General features: G+C 40.9%; 1 protein-coding gene across 8 annotated transcripts in view; it reads right to left on the reverse strand.

The window, feature by feature from the left end:
- NCOA2 (nuclear receptor coactivator 2) overlaps window positions 1–20692 on the reverse strand; it is a 286892-nt gene that overhangs the window by 48436 nt on the left and 217764 nt on the right. For all 8 annotated transcript variants that reach the window (XM_073892872.1, XM_073892874.1, XM_025870705.2 and 5 more), the window contains 6 exons: window positions 15027–15130; window positions 10997–11174; window positions 8117–8305; window positions 4515–4616; window positions 4094–4237; window positions 245–392 (listed from right to left, as the gene is read on the reverse strand). In XM_073892872.1, coding sequence (XP_073748973.1) covers window positions 245–392; window positions 4094–4237; window positions 4515–4616; window positions 8117–8305; window positions 10997–11174; window positions 15027–15130 — 865 coding nt within the window. The remainder of the gene's footprint in view (window positions 1–244; window positions 393–4093; window positions 4238–4514; window positions 4617–8116; window positions 8306–10996; window positions 11175–15026; window positions 15131–20692) is intronic.

Genomic DNA, 20692 nt, shown 5'->3' on the forward strand with positions numbered 1-20692 from the left:
TTAAAATTCACTAGTAGTAAGGCACAGATTCCAAGTATAGCCTACTTTGCCGGTATCCTAAGTTGTCTGTTAGCCAAAAGTTCGTAGCAACTTACTTTTCTATTTTACCTGCCTGGGGCTGATGAACAGAAATGTCTCACAAGGCTGAAAAGCTCTGGGGGGGGGAGGGCGCGGAATCTATTGCTTCTGAACCATTTCCTCTTGATTTGGGGAAGGGAAAATGATTTCTTAGAACGAGGATTACCTGTGAAGCATATGTAACGATATTACAAGCTGAGGTTCATTAGTAGTCTGAGAACGGATGAGTTTGCTCTTCGTTTGTGCAGCAACAAGAGTGCCATCGGACAAGGAAAAACGATAGATTTGACTGAACGCCAATCCTTGTCTCAGCACTGTAGGCAAGCAAGGAAACAGAATGCATGTTTAGAAAAAAAAAAATCTGAGAGTGGGGGGCGGGATAAGACATACTAATAGTAATAAACTTCATCTTCCTATTTTCCTACTAGCATGTTAACAAGAGTTGTAAGTACTATTTCATGATATTGAAACATTTTAACATTTTAAAAGCACGTTCATTTTTTACTCAAAATACTAATAAATTCAGTATGTTGTTTGGTTTTGTTTTGTTCTAAATAAGGCTTGGACCCTCGAACTATATTCTTTTTAAAATCTTCAGTACCATGATGAAAGAGTGTAAACCATTTGTTGGCTCAGAACTAGTTTTACAAAGATTTGTTCAAAATATCAGAAAACAATACAATGTGTAAACACGATACTTTTAAAGTATACAATTTGCCTTTAATTTCCTTTTAAACTAATAAAAATATTACAGTAAAATTTATGACATTAAATATATTCTCTGAATAGTCATCTTTTCATCTTGAAGTATCTCATAATACTATCACCCATTCTGTTTCTCAGTGTGTAAGAAGTGTTATTTCTGTGGACAGGACAACAGGAAGGAAAAGATAAACAGAGAAATCTTTTCAGAAGAGAAAAAGGCTAAATAGAAAACTGAAACAATAAAAGTGGAATTGGTTTAATTTCTGGATAAAGGATCTGGTGTTTCCATTTTCAAGACAAAAGAAGAAAATACAACAAGTCAACTAGGTTAAAACAATTTCTCTTAAAATAGGATTTCAGATTTATCTTTTAAAACAACTATATTTTAAAGCTGTCAAATACTGCCTATTTAAAAAGAACACTTTTTTTAAAAAGAACATTTTGATTCAGAAAAAAAGTAGCCATATAATTTGGTTACCCTCTTAAACCACTTTAAGAAGACTACCATGTTTTTCCTCACATAATCCTCTACATATATGTTGTGGATTGAATAGCTAGCCCCACGAAGAGCCAGATTGAGCACATTCACTATGCCACAAAATTGCCACAAGTGAGTGAGGGAGGGAGGGAGTCACTGACACACAACATAGATTCTGGTTTTTCTTTAAAAAAGTTCACTTTGAGCAATTTCCCAAATGAAACCCCCTGTGCAGTTTCAGTTACATGCAGTATTTAGGTATTTCTGCCATCAACTGTTACATGAAGTTACTCAGGAGTGGCAGTCCTGGAAATGAATTACTGTACGTCTCTGTATCTTGCTTTGCACAATGAGTAAGTTCCTATAAAGCAGAATGAATACAGTATTTATAACGGGATTCCTATTTTGAATAGCTTACAATTTTGGAATTTCATCTGTGATCAGTTAAGATTTTCTATTTCCATTTAATTAGATATGTTTAAGCATGCACCTGAATTCATTTAGGAAGCTCTTCCATTTAAACACAAACTTTTAGATTTTTACTCAATGTGATTGATTATCTTCGATCTTACCTACTTCATACGTTTGGATGCAGGGTATTTCATACATTTTGTAGTTTCCCTTCAGTGGGTCCGGCCTGTTTAAGCCTACCACAGTGACTGATACATTTCTATAAACCCTTTCGTAAGGAATCAGGAAGCCACAGAATTGAGTGTAGGGCGTTGCTACTCAGGGCTCAAGGACACTGAACGTGTTTGCTCATGGTGATTTCTTATTCATATTTCTTATTCTTACTATTTTTTATTTTATTGTTTTTAAAAAGAATTTTTATTTGAGCGAGAGAGAGGGCACAAGCGGGGGGAAAGGGAGGGAGAGGGAGAAGAGACTCCTCGCTGAGTTTGGGGCTTGATCCCACAACCCTGAGATCATGACCTGAGTCAGATGCTTAATCGACTGAGAGAGCCAGGCGCCCCTGTTGTTACTATTTCTTTTTCTTGGAAGATTTATTTGAGAGAGAGAGAGAGGTAGGGAGGGGCAGAGGGAGAGGGGTAGAGAATCTTAAGCAGGTTCCACGTCCAGCACAGCACGGAGCCAGGCTCCAGGCTCAGTACCATGACCCTGAGGATCATGACCTGAGCCAAAATCAAGAGTCAGAGGCTTAACCCACTGAATCCCCCAGGCACCGCCATTGTTACTATTTTTTAAATTTTAAACCAGATCTAGTGAAATAGTAGGTTAAATACTGATTTCTGCCAAATATAGACTCTTTACTTCCTCTTCTAAAACTTTTTTTTTTTTTAAGATTTTATTTATTTGAGAGAGAGAGAATGAGAGATAGCACGAGAGGGAAGAGGGTCAGAGGGAGAAGCAGACTCCCTGCCGAGCAGGGAGCCCGATGCGGGACTCGATCCCGGGGACTCCAGGATCACGACCTGAGCCGAAGGCAGTCGCTTAACCAACTGAGCCACCCAGGCGCCCTCTTTACTTCCTCTTATTCTTTCCAACTTAGAGAAAAATGCTGAAAGGCACAAATTGCTGGATTATGTACTTACTTCTAAGAAGGATAAATAAGATGAAAAAGAGGAATAAGATGAGAAAAAAAGAAGGGGATGGGGAGGGAGGTCATCTACTATGATTTGTACTTTTTCATAAGCAATCTTAAAGCACAGAGTTTACGCATACAAACACTACCGGTAAAATGCTAAGGTCACAGATGCACATTAAATGCAAGATGATAAGCTAAACCTCTGTTTTCAATGAGGAGTTAGGACTTTTTTCTGCCAAAATGCAGACAATCTGCCAAACTGAGTTACAGGGCACACTCTGCTGGCCCACAGGCTTCACGGCCCCTCCCTGGAGAATCCAGGCCTCCGAACCGGGTGCACCCTGCCAGGACATACAGTGTCCTGTATGAGAGGAGGACCAAAAGACCAGGAGAAGTGTCTCTCTCCCCCACTTAGTTCTTAATACGTGCTAAGGAAAGGCAGTTTTTCTTGTTCTCACCAATATAACAAAAACCAGAACGCACTTGAGGAAATGTGATTCTGTGCAAAGCACAGCAGAGGGACGGCCAGGATGTGCCTCTGATTAAACTCCAGTGCTGACAAGCCAGTCATTTCACCCGCTTCTGCCTCCTCCTCTGTAGCTCGAGTCCTAACACCTACCTCACAGGTGCGTTGAGGATCAACAAGATACTGTACAGAAGGAAGATGCTGGACACAGACCAGGTCTCTAAGGGCTGCTATTATTACTGACCGAGGACTTTGAAGTTCTGGGTTTGGTTCTAGCTGTCTTGTTAATTAACTGTCAGTCTAGCTGTCCTGTGACCTCAGACAAGTCACTTCATTTCTTCGGGCCTTCTAGAAACAGTCTTCAGGGGTCATCTGGAAGGAGGGCTTGGGACCCCACTGTTACCTCTACTGGGAGTTCAGCTGCTCTTGCAAATTTCATTTCATTCTTATTTCCAGATTTTCCTTATGATTCAGAGATTTCTTTTGATATTAAATGGCACCTTATTATGTAGTCTTATACATACAGAAGCCTTAGGATCAGAGAAAATGACCTCTTTCCCTTCCCTTTCTTCTGTTTTTATGAAATTATCTGCTGTTTATCTCATTCTTCTGTCCCACAGGTTTCTATTAAATTTTCCTTTAGATGGCGACATTTTCTGGGCCAGACGATGCAAGTACACATGAACACAAAAAGTCAACAGATCCAAGTTTCCTGAGGTGAACCTCAGGATCACTGTTTCAGAGAAAGCTCCCACAGGAAGCAGGAATATAGCATAAAGCTACGTCAACTTCAAGAGAAATATCACGGAGAGATGCTTACCTTCATGATGATGCCTCTTAGCATAGGACACGGATTCCCCTTCGTGCTGTGCATGGAACTTCTGAATGCACCTTCTCACCAGGTCCTCCCAGCCTGGTTTCATGGCTGCCCTCATGGTGCTAGTATCCAGTGAAGTGATCTTGCCTATTAAATAACAGCAAGCATTACACCTACATACTCATCTATTATGTATGGGAGTGATTAACATTTTAAAATATAAAAATTTATTTATTTAGACTAGGTAGCACAAGTACACGAAGCAAAAGGGCAGACAGTGAAAATAAGTGTCCCTCCCTCTCCTTCCTGCGGCCCCTGGATGCTTCCGCCCCAGTGTCCGTCACTGTCCCCTGCTTCTTCGCAATCTTCTAAACAGACTCCCTGCCTTACAAATATGTAGATATTCTTTGGAAAGAAAAGGTACCTTGGAGATCTTGGCGAGTAGTAAAACTTTCTGACGAGGGAAGAACTGGTCTTTCCTTCATAGGAACTCTTCGTGCCACACAAATCAAGCAGGACTGCAAATCTTCAATCACATACATTTATGGTTACCATATGAGGCTTTTTCAGTGATTCACACAAACTCCAATGTATTTATGATAACACGACCTTGTAAATCAACGCAGGAGGGAATGGCAAAACACTATGCACCTCTGCTGCTCACTGACTTCACTCTCTCCCTGCCTGAGTGGGAAGCCGCTGGGGGATGACAGGCTAGGGTGTGCTGTGTAGGATGGGCTGGGGGAGGTTGGGGAAACGGCTGAAGCCACAGGACACACGCTGCAGAAGTCCACCCACGGGCTGGCGGGGGAGCACGTAATCCCTTCTTATTCAATGGCTGACAGTGACAACCAGCCAAGTTCAATGTTAAGTACACAAATGACGAAAACTAAAATCCGATACTCTGATCTGCCAAGGGTTTGCTTCTTGAGTTTTTGGTTTATCACGCTACAGGAACACTAGATATACCTTCTAGCCAACCATGTAACTAGCCCTAGAATGGCAATATGCACTTTACAACAAAGACTATAAACTGAGTCTGGAGGCGAATTCAGAGAACAAGTCCTGGAAAGTGTCGTATGTGCCAGAACAGCCGCATGCCCGGTTAGAATCTCAGCCCTGGCTAGTTTCTCACAGAGCCAATGCTGAGCCTTTACTACTACTTAGCCACTTCAATTGGTTTATTCACCCTTGTTCACTTCTAGAGAATAGGGAAATGTTTTATTTATCTTTGTAACATGCAGAGCACACTGGGTAGATTTTTCAATTTCAAAAATGCTGGAAAAAAGGTTAAAAAAAATAGTCTTCATATTTTATGTTTGTTTGACTTATGACTGTTCATCTTTAAGTCTGGGAAAGAATTTCTTTGATATATCCAGTAATAGTGGGTATCTCAAATATAAATGTAATCCTCATTCTCAACATAATAAAAAGCTAAATTTTTGAGCACTTACTACGAGGTAGACATCTTTTTAGCTGCTTTAGAGGCTACTGATTCACTTAGTCCTAGTGACAGCTCTACGAGGCAGGCTCTGGTGTTCTCCCCATTTACCACAGGAGGAAACCACAGCGCGGAGTTTCAGTAAGTTGCCCAACAATGTACAAAGCTGGTGAAGCCAAGATTCGAACCTGAGCACACTATGGCTCAGAAACCCCACTCTCACGCCATATTGTGTTAACATCTTAGAACCAGACTTTAAATGTACAAAAATGTTTAAATATACAGCACAAAACCACAAATTAGATCAGCTATACCTTTTTTATACCACTTTAGAACAGTATCCTAGATGGGTAACTGGCAGCACTTAGTCTATTGCATAGAAAGAAAAAAAAAAATCCCTCAACATTGCATACTTACATAAAAACTTAATTTTGAAAAATTATGTCATCTATGAGAGTTCCATTACTTTTCAATAAAATTTAAATTACAAATTACTTGCATTTTTTTTTTCAAAAAGAATGAACTACAGATCTTCTTCAACTTACAATGAGGTTATGTTCTGATAAACCTATTTTTTTTTTTTAAGATTTATTTGAGCGAAAGAGAGAGAGCAGAAGCAGGGGGAGAGGCAGAGAGAGAAGGAGACAAGCAGACCCCTCACTGAGTGTGGAGCCTGACCTGGGGCTCAATCCCAGGACCCTGAGATCATGACCTAAGCTGAAATCCAGAGTCAGATGCTCAACCAGTTGAGCCACGCAGGCCCCCCCCGATAAACCTATTTTAAGATGAAATATTGAAAGGTAGAAATGCATTTAATACACCTAACCTACCAAACATCATGAGTTAGCCAAGCCTACCTTACATGTGCTCAAACACACTAGTCTACAGTTGGACATCATCTCACACATAGCCTGTGTTTTAATAAAGTGCTGACCATCTCATGTAATTTACTAGATACTATCCTGAAAGTGAACAACAAAACGGATGCACGGGTACAGAACAGTTGTAAGTGTACCAGTTGTTCACCCTTGTGATCGCACGGCTCACTGGGAGCTATGGCTCGCTGTCACTGCCCAGCATCCTGAGAGAGGACTGTAGGGATATCGCTAGCCGCGGAAAAGAACCGAATTAAAAAATTTGAAGTAGGGTTTCTACTGACTGTGTATGGCTTTCGACAATCCTAACGTCAAAAAAAAAAGTAAGTCAAACCATCGTAAGTTGCGGACACTCTGGATTATTTAATGTCGATCATGGTTCAGGCGTATTCGTTTAATCCTGACTACATTCTGATACTGGGATTGTTGACTTTACTTGATAAGAGAAGAGAGTGGGGGCGCCTGGGTGGCTCAGTCGTTAAGCGTCTACCTTCGGCTCAGGTCATGATCCCAGGGATCGAGTTCCGCATCGGGCTCCCTGCTTGGTGGGAAGCCTGCTTCTCCCTCCCCGACTCCCCCTGCTTGTATTCCCTCTCGTTGTCTCTCTCTCTCTCAAATAAATAAAATCTTAAAAAAAAAGAGAGAGTAAACTGATGCTCAGTGAGGTCAAAAAACTTGCCCAAAGCCAGAGTTGGTAAGTGGCTGACTCAGGAGCTGGCATGTCTGATGATAAAGCCCATGAGGTTCCCACCCACCACGCTTTCTCTTCTATGCTTTCTCTTCTACTCTGTACGCAGAATGCATTCCTCAGCACTGCCTCGTAGGAGAGAGGGTCACTTGGTGGCACAGAAGGGCTTACTTGGGAGGATACGGGGGGTGGGGGGGTGGACGCTACAGCAGCGTCCTTTAAGGGGAAGGGCCTGAGATCTTCGCCATCACTCACTCCCATCTCCATCCTCTCTTAAGTATCATTCTATTACACCATATTATGGACCTGCATCCCTGGATGAACTATACGGAATCCATTAACCCCTGGAAAGTATATGAAAAATATTGTTTGTACTTGTGTATCTTTCTAGGTCTGTGGCTCGTTGCTTGCAGTAGACATTCAGTGGAGCCTCGGATCCCTGGGAAGCTTAACCACTAACAGAGCTTCTCTAGCAGGGTAGCCACTAGTGGCTGTGTAAATGTAAACTTAATAAAATAGAAAATTCAGCCCCCAATTGTATTACTGAAATTTCAAGTGCTCAGTAGCCACATGCTGCTAGTGGGGCCTGCATTGGACATGGACGATATATAATACTGCCATCACTGCAGAACATTCTGTTGGAGAGTGCTGTTTTAAAGACTTAAAAATTGAATTTATGGGACGCCTGGGTGGCTCAAGTAAGTTGGGTGTCTGCCTTCGGCTCAGGTCATGACCCCAGAGTCCTGGGATTCAGCCCTGCATCGGGCCTCCTTGCTCGGCTGAGAGTCTGCTTCTCCCTCTCCCTCTGCTGCTTCCTCTGCTTGTGCTCTCTGACAAATAAATAAAATCTTTAAAAAAAAAAAAAGGAATTTATCACAAAAATTAAGTAGGTTAAAATGAATGAAGAAACCACTTCTAAATTTTTCTTTGTGTGGCCACTCATTTTAGATAATTAAGTATGAAAAAAGTAGCACAGGAATAAATACACAGATATGTAAGATATCCTACAGATCTGGCCCTACCTTCTCCTTCTTCTTTGATGGACTTTGGTTGAGAGACAGCAAAGCACTGCATAGTTTCATATTTCTGATGTGCGTCCTGGTTATCGTGACCTTCCTCTTCTGAATCAGGTAAAGGTTTTACCAGCATCCGACAATTGAAGGTATGGCTGTTCCGCCGAGGAGGTTCGCCAGACCAGGATCCCCCATTCACTGAGGGAGGCAAAAGCAATCCGATAATTATAAAGAAACTAACATCAGACTCGCTGCTGCCAAATTATCAAAACGCTGCTAATGTTTTAACAATTTGGGAAAATGCTTGGGATTTTCAAAATAACTTCTACGCCTCTTACACTTCACGCTGACTCCTTCCCTTCAGGTTCAGGCCTTGTTTAATTATTACTAGAACACTATTCTTCATTTTTGGGTTTTCCTTACTCTGATTTCTTGGAAATTTAGTTCAACCTACTTGTACTTTAGGTAGATATTTTACCCCGAGATATGTTACCCCCTGCTCAAAAATCTGGAACTGGCACCAACTTACAGCATGCATTAAGTTCTTAAAAAGGATTTTGCCTTGATGTAGTCAGGGCTATGAAGGCCATTCGAACTGATAGATGGAATCTCACTAACCAGCCCCACCTTATCCCTCTAACCAGATCTCCCACACTGGCCAGCACAAGCCTCCCCCACCATCCTCCACCCCTGGTCCCACACGGACACCGGTGCTCCTGCCACCTTATCTCAAGTGTCCAGTGGCCGCTATTTCTCCCACCCCGATGTACCCTGTTCTGAGGCCGAGATCCCCACTCTGCCTTCTCTCCCAGATCCTTCTTTTGTAGAATTTTACAAATTTTGGTGTGTATTCTATAACTTGGCTGTTGCTGAATTACTCTATTTCATGCACATTTCCTCAATTCGACTGAAAAATCCCCACAGAGGCACTGCTAATGTCATTTATTTCTTATCAAGTGAAAGGTTACTTCACAGGTCTTCTCCTTTAGTGTCAATACTTAGAAATGTATGTATTAATTCAAGAAAGAGAGAATGACACAGAGGAAAGACACTTTGGGGAAATTTAAGAAATCAAGGGAAATAAAAGAATGACTGATTTGGAGACTGTAAGGTTGTTCTCATGGATCATCAGATCCACTTTCTCATTCCACAGATGAAAAAACCTATGAGAAAGATCTTCAGCTACTAGAAGAGCTGGAATCAGAACCAATCCTAATCATCATTTTGGTATTCTTTTCTTTACTGTTCTTTATGTTTTATCTGAAAAATATTACGACCAGTAGGACAATGAAAGAGGATCGGAAAAAAAGGGCCAGTGATAAGATAAGCAAACATACTCTCAAAGCTCCCTAGTGGGAAAATACTTAAAAAGACATCTAGGTGTTCTGGTGAATGCAACGCTAAGTGCATAGCCACTGGGCTGCCAAGGAATAAAAAAGAAAACACACCCTGGAAAGAACAAAGGAAATATCAAGTTAACTGCAAGAAACTGTTTTAGAATTACATTAGGAACCATAGCTAGCTTTATACGTCTATGCAGACATTTGGGAGGTTTCTTCCGCCATCAGTAGTCTTAAAAGCTTATTTCCATAATGGATACTACACAGAGAAATGAAAGAAGAAAAAAGAGTTCTTATTAACTCAGGTTAATAAGTAATTTTAAAACATAAAAAAAGTACAGTATAAAGTCAAGAAAAGAGCTCTTTATAGACAAGTGAATTAATAATAGTGAATTAATAAGTATGGGTCCTTTGAGGAAGTCATCAAATTACTGAAGAGATCTGAAATACTAGTTACTTGAACTAAGAAATCCCATTTTCTTGTTCATTTACTAGAGAATATAATAAAAGACTCTCACATGAATATGCATATGTTTTGTGTTACTGTTGCAGTCACTTTGAACAAAGGGTTATCATACCAAGGAAAAGCTAGCCATCATGGAATTTAAAAAGGGCCTTCTTCTATTTACTGTGGTTAACAGTTAAGACCGGCTAATATAAACCATTTGAAAAAAAAAAAAAGAACAGAAATACTTGCTAACTCAGGACCTGACCTTATTCTGTACTAAAATATGCACTTCCTTTTATCTGTGAAGATGTTCTGAGCATCATCAGTCTAAGTGAGAATATTAAAAAAAGAACCCCTTAGTAAGTGGGAACGTTCATACTCTGGAGCAGCAGGTAAGGTGGGCCCACGCCGTGAGCCACCCACTTTAAAGTGCGGCCTTCGATACTCCCGGACACTTTTGGACAGCATCTTCAGAGGGAGAGGAAGTCAGCAACATGGGTGGGACAGCGAGAGTGGGTACGGGGGAAGAGCCACCGAAGCATCTGGGAAACCAAAGAGCCCATTCAGGGCTGCCGGGCTGGGAGCATCCGACCCTCTACATGCCCCTTGTTCCTTAACGTCGAATCTTCAGAAGGCTGCAGGCACCCACATACATACTCTCTTCGCGAGCAGCACGCAAAATTTTGTTTTTCTGATGTCAAACCTCAAACTTCTCCCGACCTACTACTTCTTAGAGCCATGGCCAAGAAGCACAAATCGGAGGTGGCTGGCACTGGATGGAGTGGGAGGCCATGTGGCACCCTCTTAAAAAAACACTGAAACAAACCCCACGACAACAGTGGCCACAGGAGTCCTTTCCATCTGAATAATTGTCATGTACTTTAAATACAGGATCAAAACAATCATTCATTCAAGATCCCTATCTGCAGATGTCCTCTTCTCCAGGACTTTCAAGCTTAAATATTTAATGTAAGTCTCTCTAAAGAACTACCCAGTTACTCTTATCCCCAGTTGACAGAACACCCAGTTCTATGTGACCCTCTCCAACCAAGACGATGTGTGCCTGGGGGAGGAGGGAGACCCCAGCAGATAATCATTTACCTATAGACTTTGGCAGCAGGTTTTTGACAAATTCAGTGTGGTCCCCAACATGCAGGATGCTATATACACTTTTGTTCATCAGCTCTTCTTGGTTATACCTTAGGTACTGGGTCACATTCTCCGAAACAAATACAACGTTGCCTTCCAGGTTCACTACAAAGAAGAACCCATCAAGGGCCTAAGGGAAAAGGCACAAATTGTGTTAGAAAGGACACAACAGAAAATCATATGCAGTTGTTAAGAAGGGAGGATCCCTTTAAGGGAAAGGTGTAATTCACATGTGGAGAGAAAAGAGATTTCTGTCTCTCTCAACCCCTCTCCTAGTTTTGGGGAAAAAACTAGTACATTTTCTTGTGATGAAATGACTCCATCTTAGTAAGTGGGAGAGAGCCTAGATCAGGGTTTCTTGTCACAAACTAAATGACAAATACTAACTGTTATTTTATCAGGAGATAATTACTACCACGTAAGTGCAGGCATTTATCTGTATTTTACAAATTATATTGATGGACTCCACCTGGCCAAGAACAACGTTTATGTTACCAACCCAGTACAAAGTAATTATGTTCTATAGTTTCTCATGCAATACAATGGGAGGAAAGGGTCATCAATAATTTTCCTTCAGTTTAAGGATTAAAAAAAAACCCCAAACTTTGCCACCTTTAAAGTGGCCAGGGTTTAAATGAAAAGAACTGCAGATGTTCTCAAACGTCAATCCTTTATTGTTTGGGAAAAGGGTCTGGGAAGGAAGTGTCTCTCTGATAATGGCAATGGGGACCGCACGCTGAGATGTGACCAGTAGAGTCTGAAGACTGGAAGGGGACTTGAGGTTTTAGTTTTTGACAGTGAGAACTGGAAAGTTAACTAATTGTGCCCTTCTCTATTACTTGTTCTCCAAGGTCATGGAGATGCAGGTCCCTAACCACCTAGATAACATTAGAATTTTCCTGCAGTGTGGCTTGACCTCACTCCTCCTTGTTGTCATTCCAGTCTAGATCAGGGAAGGACAGAAAGACTCCAGGATCATTTCAAGAAATAAAGATAATGAGAATAACTACCAAGCATGTTTACTGTGCCTAAACACATTGTGTCATCTGAATATTTACAACTCTGGAAGGAATGTTTTACCTTCTCCAATTAACAGAGGAGGAAGAAATTGAGGCTCTAAGAGGTGAAGTGATTTGCATAAGCTTTTGCAACTCAGTGGCAGAGCTGGAATTTGAATCCAGGTGCACTCAAAAGCTCATGCTTACGATTACTCTGCAGCAGAGTGTTCTACTTCAGTATTTACCCCAGTCTTTTCCTATCATGTTCACCTTGGTGATATAAAAGGTGAGAGTTCAGGCAGTTTCTCTTAGTGACTCCTCCTTTCCCTTTTTGATCTGTGCTTGTCAGAGTCCTGTTTTATAGATGAGGTGAGTGATCAAGACTAGAGGAGGCTTGATATTGATCAGGCATACCTCGAAACAGGGCCACCTGGTCTACCCAGTTTGTGTCACAGTTACCCCGTGCTATGTATTTACTACTATTTTTAGACGTGCATGTTCCACGTACATATTGATATAACAATGTGTATGGATGGGGCATGAAGTGTTTACTTTTATCCTAGTTTGCTTTTTCCTTAAGTTATTATTTAACAGGCTATTCTGTGAGCTTTCTTTGAATATATTCCATCTTTAATTCTATTTTCATCACAAAACTAAGTGCTCTCTCAAATTAGAAATGACCATAAGGCACCAGTGAAAAGCTCTTAAAAAAAAAACAACAAACCACCATTCAATTTTAAGTTTTTCTTAAATATTCTGTCAGGTTTTACCAATGGTATAAACAATATGCCGGGCAAAGCGAGACTGTATGTAAATGGCCTTCCATAACAGGTTGGCATCAACCCTTGAAAACCTCATGTAAGTAAGTGCATGCGGGTGTAGGTCTATGAAGAGGGAAAGGAAGTCAGTTGATTAGTTACGTGCCACATGTCCTTTTATACTAACTGCTTCAGATATACATTCACAGGGATTTTCATAATTATATTACCTATAGCTCCCTTTTGAAAATGCAAAGAGCTTCCCACTGCTTTCTACCATGATAAAAAGACTGATTTGTAGCACAGTATGACTGAAAGATGAAAGTGTTTCATCTTATAAGACCGTGTTTTTTTTAAAGTACACTATGATATGCTCTGATGAAAAAAGCTGACATTTGGTTTTGTTGCCTAGCAACCACTATGCTATGATGTAAGCATGAGTGTGCATCTATGCCTAGGAACAGCTCAACGAGAACAAGTTTTCCCTGTTTAAATTGTTCCATGTAAACAGGGATAAAGACTTCAAACCTTAAGTCACTAGATTCAAGCATTAGCTCTCTAACGTATGCAGCACAAAGCCCTGCCACACAAATACTTGCTCAAGTCTGAATACACTGAATTCTCAGAAGGCTATTTTTAAACAGTAAAAATGTTGGTCTGATTTTATGAGAGAAGGCCCACTGATACCCGGCAATCTGATTTCCATAATCAATGAACTTCCTCTCAAGAGGGCCTGAATTCATAGTCTTGTGGTTACTCCAAACATTTCTTTTTAGAAGCCTCAAAAATCTTTTCAGGAGTTCCCACCCTACTGTAATCTTCCCCCACATAGGGAATCAATGCAGATACCTGGGAATTTCCTAATAATCTAATAATTTAGATTACCATAATTTTCAAATCAGTTCTGTTTATAATTAAATGTTTTCCCACAGAAACTTATCTACTTTCATCTAATTCTAAATAGTCCACCTTGTTAAGAGTTTTCTTATCTGTTTCTAAGAACCAAGCAGGAAGCAGCACTCTGGTTTTCCTGTTGACTCTGGAAAATCAGGTTAAGTGTGTTTTGCTTTTTCCCTGAAAATTGTACTTGGATACTGTCAAGCTAGTGACGCAAGAGAAATAAGCAAGGGACAACACGGGGTCATTTGAAGTCTTTTGGCTAGCAGGTCCAGCTCCAAGAATTTTGTCATTTCTAAATACAAAGACTGGATCAGATAATTTTTAATTTTTCCTGTGTTCCCCCCCCACCCTCAAGTGTATGATACATTTTCACAGAATGAAATTTTCTAAAAATAAAAATCATCACATGCACCAACTGAAGGAAAGGGGCAATTATTGGTGATCCTTGCTTTAAAAATCCTACTTTCTCATCTAGGTGCAGCTATTGCCACAAGTTAAATGATTCTACATGGCGATGACGCCCAGCTTCCGGCCACGTGGTACTTTTTAATCTCATCATATCATCGGCAGAGTAAATTATCCTGAGATCTGACATAATTTATGTCTCAGGGCTCCTCTGCTTCTTGTTATATATTCACCGACATTTTTTCCCTCATCTTCCCATAGCCTACATCTTGAATTTTAATTTTGGAACAGGTACAGCAAAGCACTTGATGTTTAATACTGTACTAGTTAATAAAACAAGAAAGCTAGACTTTACAAATTCTAGATGGTAGTCTGGTCATAAAACTTCCGAAAGTTAATAAAGAACAGGGAGTTAAGACCAACCACTACATTTGTGATGCTCATCTTAACAGCTCTGCCTATTATTTCAGTTTTCATCTTTATGAGATAAACTAGTTTGAAGTAGCATAAATAAAAAGCACAAACCTGCATTTGGTCCTCGAACTGTAACCTGCCTATACGGACATATGTATATGGCATATATAAAATCTAAAAATTGGGGGACCATCTCAAATGAAAATTATATTGCAGAATTTAATAGGGCTTGTGAACATGGTTTTCCAAAATGAATGCTCACTCTGTCAATTTATATTGTAATCTAGTTCATGTGATTCTCTCTTATTACTGGGAAATGTATGTAGGCTGAAATCGGGAGCTAGATGAATATATACTAGTGAGCTCCAGAGGTCAGCGGTACTTCCAGCCCTATGAGTGAAAATTAAGTGTAGACTGTCCTGAAATTACATTCACCTGAAAATTAAACGTAATAATATGAAGACCACCAAGAGGGTAGGGTAGAGAACCAGAACGAGGGTAGGCTACCTCAAGCATCATAGGCCCCAGCGCATCCTTGTCGATGACGCCCTGCCCGGTCGACGACACGTCTGACTTCTGCACTTCATCTACGTTGGCAGCTGCTGCTTTCTCTGTAACAAACGGAAGTGTGAATTAAATGGCAGTGCTTTTTCAAGGACAGAATGACACAGAAACATTGTCATAGTAATGATTTTTAAAATCTCTAGTGGGACCAGCCGGGGCGCTGAAGGAGCTGGGAGTCCATCCCCACCGCCGCTGAACGGGAGATGCTGCTGGAAGCAGGAACAGAACAGTACCTTTTCACCTCCAGAACCTGTGCTCAGAGCCCCTCTCAGGCAGGTGATGAAATGAGTTTAGTGGTTTCGTGCTAGTCTCCAACAAGCATTTTTTTTCTAGACTACAAAACTGCTACACGCTAGGGCACAATTAGTCTCTACTCCGGGGACTCCGCAAACCAGGATAAAGAAAGGTCTGTTGTTCAGAATTCAGTAGCATAATCAGAGATACATTTGCACATATTTGAAGAAGGACTAAGGAGTCCCAACCTGCTACGGCTAGGCTGCCCCCACGTGACATGCTCTAACAACTGCCTTTTGGACTCTTGCACTGCTCCACCTCTCGTCACACTCACATATAAGCAGCCTGAAAGACGGGGTCTCTATATTGTAGAAGGTGCTTACCGATTTATGGCAGAGAGAAGAGGCCCCCTCTCAGGCACTGAGAGGAGCTCAGTGGCTGCCCTTTGATCTAAAGCAGAGATGCACAATACATGCTCCTGCATTACAACATGTGAGGCAGCGTTCAAGCCGAGAGGGCCTGGGACAATGCTCCATCATGGATAATTCTCAGAGAACAAACAGATGCGCAGTTATCAATATATATATGCAAACTCGTTATTTTAAGAACACCAAAAAAAAGTTTAAAGCATAACAGATACATATCGTCAACTTGTGAGAAAACAACACAAAAACAATGTGCCAATTATTTATACCTTAATAAATTATATCCTTGTTTACACTGCATGTTAGTATTGTAATTAAATGCAAATAAAGAAAACTGTAAATCAATTTCATACTCAGGATCAACCTACTTTCATGACCTTGGTAAATTTTGGTGCTGCTTTTTTTTTGTTTTTTGGTAGAGAAGATTTTACAGAGTATTCTGAAAATCTGGAAAACTTAATTTGTACCTGAGAACCTAGAACATAATTAGGAATTATGCAGGTCCTCCAAATCCTGCCACTGCCAGGATGGAGCACTTCCACATTATATTCAGTGGAAAAGGGAAGATGACCTGTGTGAGTTCAAGTCTAAGTTCAGCCATTTAGAAGTATGAGCCAGAGGAAGTCATTCCAACTTTTTAAAGCCTTATAGTACCTGCCTTCTGTACATCATGGACTGTGACAAGAGTAACCTGGATGATAGGTAAAACACACTCTAAAAACTATAAAGTAGTTTACAAATGTAACTTACTACTAGCACACGTGTGTGTTAGTTCTTCCTCATGTAGTAGAGTTCCAGTAGTAACTTCTTTGCAGAGCTTATCATAAGCAGACTGTATCTGCTTTTTCAATTACTATATTCCTGGCTCACCTCCTTAGATCTAAATAATTGTGACCACCTATTAAGAGAGATAAGACTTGGGGCTTAGACTGGGTGGTTCAGTTGGTTGGGCATCTGACTCTTGATTTCAGCTCAGGCCGTGATCTCAGGGTCATGAGACGGAGGCCCACATTGGGCTGCTTGCTCAGCGCAGTCTGCTTGAGATTTTCTCTCTCCCTTTGCCCCTCCCCACCCCTAAAATAAATAAATAAATCTTTTAAAAGAGAAAGGGAGAGAGAGAGAGATGACTTATCTGGTAGCCTTTACAACACAGTAAGTATTGGGAGGATCTGTCAGTCTTCATTTTGTTTTTTTCTTGCTGCCTTCCCTTACCCCTTGGCTCTATCTGCAGGCTTGGTCTCAGCCTAGTTCCTCAGCCTCAGTGGGGCAGGAACTACCTCAGGCTTTCCACATGATTACTGCATGTGACCTCCCTCCCCCGCCCCCAAGTCCATTCCCATTTTCCTGGAATCTTTTTCATTGCCAAATATACCCCAAGTAAATGCATACTGGGGCATATAGTTTTGTTTTTGTTTTTCTTCCTTTGCTGGTTCACTCTGTAAGCCTACGGGTTTCTCTTCAGTTTCCACTCCCTTTCCTACTCACCAGGGATAGGACTGACCCCATCACCTGCTGTTTCATCTGATTTAACAGCCAGGTACTGTGGAGGTCCCAGCAGGCTTCAGGCCTAAGGATCCTGAGTTTCATTACTACTAAATCGTAAAAGGCGTCAAACAGACATCAAGTGTTTCTGTGGTCTCACAGCATTCCGATTCGTTCTTTGCCTTCGGTGTTGTGACAGTGTGAGAGCAATGTGCTGGCAGCCTGCAGAAAGCGTAAATCGCAGCCTTTGCTCTGCCCCCTCACTATTCGCAGGAGCATTGTGCTCCCATCAGCAACCTCTTCCAACAGCACCAGTGATCCTCAAATCGGAATGGCGTACAAGAGAAGACAACCTCCCCAGAGAGGACCTATCAGAATCTGAAGACTAAAAAGGCTTTCTTTGTATGACATTCTGATACATCTTCCTAGGAAGGTATGCTGTCCTCCCCACTTCCTGCAGTGAGAATCACAGTCCAGGAAATAGTACTCGATCTGCCATCAAAAGCTAAGTTTCATGAAGGGCACACTGTGTCTATATCCTCAGCGGGCACGGTCCCTATGTCAGAGCAGGTTTTCACTATTTGGTGGCTAACAGACCAGATCCACCTCGGGCACCTATTCCCAGATATGGAGGAGGCAACTGGAGGTGGGAGTGGGTGGAAAAAGGAATAAAGTCCTGGCTTTAGTCCTAACAGCCCTCCAGGGTACAGGGGGAGGAATGGGACAGGTAGGTAGGGTCAGAAATACGGGGAAAGGATTTCCTGAAGAAATAAAACAAATCATCTTTCCTTGCCTTGCTCAGTAAGTTTCAGGGCATCTAATGTTCTCTCAGGTCCCCAGTTCTCTTACCCTTCCACTGTTGAAACTGGTGGTTTTGTTCTTTTTAAAGAATGGATTGATTAATTCAGATTTATGTTGGGGGCAAGTGAGACATGTAGCACAAGCTACTGATCACAAGGGCAATTCCATATCTACTGCTGACCGCTAGAGAACAGCAGGCTATTTGACATAGGAGACTCTGCTATCACAACGGTAAGAGATTCTTGTTTTCTGTGGGGCCTATGATAATGCCATTTTTAGGGCAAAATAAAGACAAAATAACGGTGTCTGTGATAATCCATTTCCAAGCCTAGTAAAGACAACCAATATACCTTGTGAGATGTTTGCGTTTTGAGGATCTGATCATCATTCTCAAGACCCAAATTTCCCTAAATTCATCCTTTAGCATTCTGTGGAATTTAAAAAAGAATGTAAGAAAACCCAATCATGCAGGTTCCTAAACAATGATAAACTTTCAGGCTGGGGTGTCCTAACTATTCTAGCAACATGCTCAGACACCGAATTTTGAACTCTTACCAGAAAATATGTAGAATGAGGATCATAACTGCATTGCATTTTATTCTAGAAATCTACAGATCAGATGAAATTTAGGATAATTTAGATCTAACAAAACGTTTGGGTAAAAATAATTATCATCTTGAAAAATGATTTGTGATGGAAAGCCATGCCATTTTTTTCTCTTTATCACATTCAACTGATCAATCTTTCAGAGGAGAAAAGCAGCTAACAGGAAGTCACAGGCAGTGAGTGGCCACCGTGAGGAAATCACCCAGTAACAATGGGATCTGTTCAGCAAGCAGTCTCTCCAACTCTGTGTCTTGTGTCTCGCTGTGCATGTGGTGCAAGTGGAGTGAATAATCCTTGTCAGCTGAGAGATTAAATCTAGCTGGGAGGGCAAAACAATTACAATCGAACTAAATGAGAGCAATTTAGGGATAATTGCAAGGAACTAACTTTAAGTTCAAAGAAGAGATAAAAATCGTTGGACGTAGCTGAAAATATTTCACGTACATCGTAACTGAGTTGGACTCGGCACGATAAGCAAGTGGATGGCAAAAGCAAGAGCCTAAGAAGGAAGCCAGTAGGAATGGACATGTGGCATCTGGCCCCGAGAAAATGTCAGCGTGGCCTCTGAAAACCAATGCTAAGCTAAGGAACGTTGGCAAAAAGTTTGTCTAAGCTGGAATTCTAGGAATCCCTGACTAAAAATGAAAACAACACAAATTTCACAAGATCTATTAGTGGAACACGTGCTTTGAAAGAAAACTCTAAATGAGTCTATCGATTATTTGCAAAAGAATGTTGTAATATTTACACAATACTATTCATGTAATTAAGGGAATGGGAAATGTTCACTATTCATAGAGTAAATATGAAATAGAGACAAAGGGTAAAGAATCTGGGGCTTTTCATGCCTGTCCTCACTAATGTTTGTATTATATGCATTTCCAATTAATTTGTCATCTGCTATTCAATTCTGTATTGAATTTGTGCTTTCATCATTTCTCAATATTAAAGAGAATAAAATCAATAATATGAAATGATAGAAAACACTCAGAAGTATGGCTTTACCAATGTAACTGAAATCTACATTAAACTGGCCATGAATTTATGCTTTTGGGTCCTTTTCATGAGGTAATTACTACTTCTGTTCAACGTTCAGCTGAGCCTTGAAATTAAATAGGAGGAAGGAAAGGACTCCAGTGAGAGATACATTATTACAATAACTGGACATATACTGGTATCTTGATGGAGCCTTTCAGTAATTGTATGCTATTTTTAAGGGCCAGATATAAATAAGCTTAAATCCTTAAATATTTATACCTCTGTAAGTACAGCATTTCTATACTAAAACACACTATTTAATATTTTTAAATTAGGCAGTTTTCTCAGCGGTCACAAATTATATTTACTTTTCTATATTTTGCATCCATTAGCTATAAAAATATATTCTGTTACAAAAATATCCTTCAGTAAACTCAAGAGTAGAAAGACGTCCCAGAGTTTCATATGGCCAAAACCTTACAAAATCTCATTATTATAGATGGACCTCTTAAATCGGAAAAAGAGATGATAAAATTTAATTTTCAGAGCCTACCAAAAGATTTCTCCTTCATGCCTTGACTTCTATTTCTTTCTGCTGCACTTTCAGCATTAAAGTGATTCTTTTTATTCTTTTTTCTTTTTTTTCTTTTTTCTTTTATTTTTTTAAAGATTTTATTTATTTGAGAGAGAGAATGAGAGACAGAGCGCATGAGAGGGAGGAGGGTCGAGAAGGAGAAGCAGACTCTCTGCTGAGCAGGGAGTCCGATGCGGGACTCGATCCCGGGACCTCCAGGATCATGACCTGAGCCGAAGGCAGTCGCTTAACCAACTGAGCCACCCAGGCGCCCCTCTTTTTATTATTTTTTCAAGATTTTATTTATTTGACAGAGAGAGACAAAGCGAGAGAAGGAATACAAGCAGGGGGAGTGGGAGAGGGAGAAGCAGGCTTCCCGTGGAGCAGGGAGCCCGATGCGCGGCTCGATCCCAGGACCCTGGGATCATGACCTGAGCCAAAGGCAGATGCTTAACGACTGAGCCACCCAGGCGCCCCTAAAGTTATTCTTTTTAGATAAGAATATGGCC

The sequence above is a fragment of the Callorhinus ursinus genome, unplaced genomic scaffold (genome assembly GCF_003265705.2).
Source record: "Callorhinus ursinus isolate GAN/ISIS: 27379988/994484 unplaced genomic scaffold, GSC_fseal_2.0 scaffold5, whole genome shotgun sequence".
Classification (NCBI taxonomy): Eukaryota; Metazoa; Chordata; class Mammalia; order Carnivora; family Otariidae; genus Callorhinus; species Callorhinus ursinus.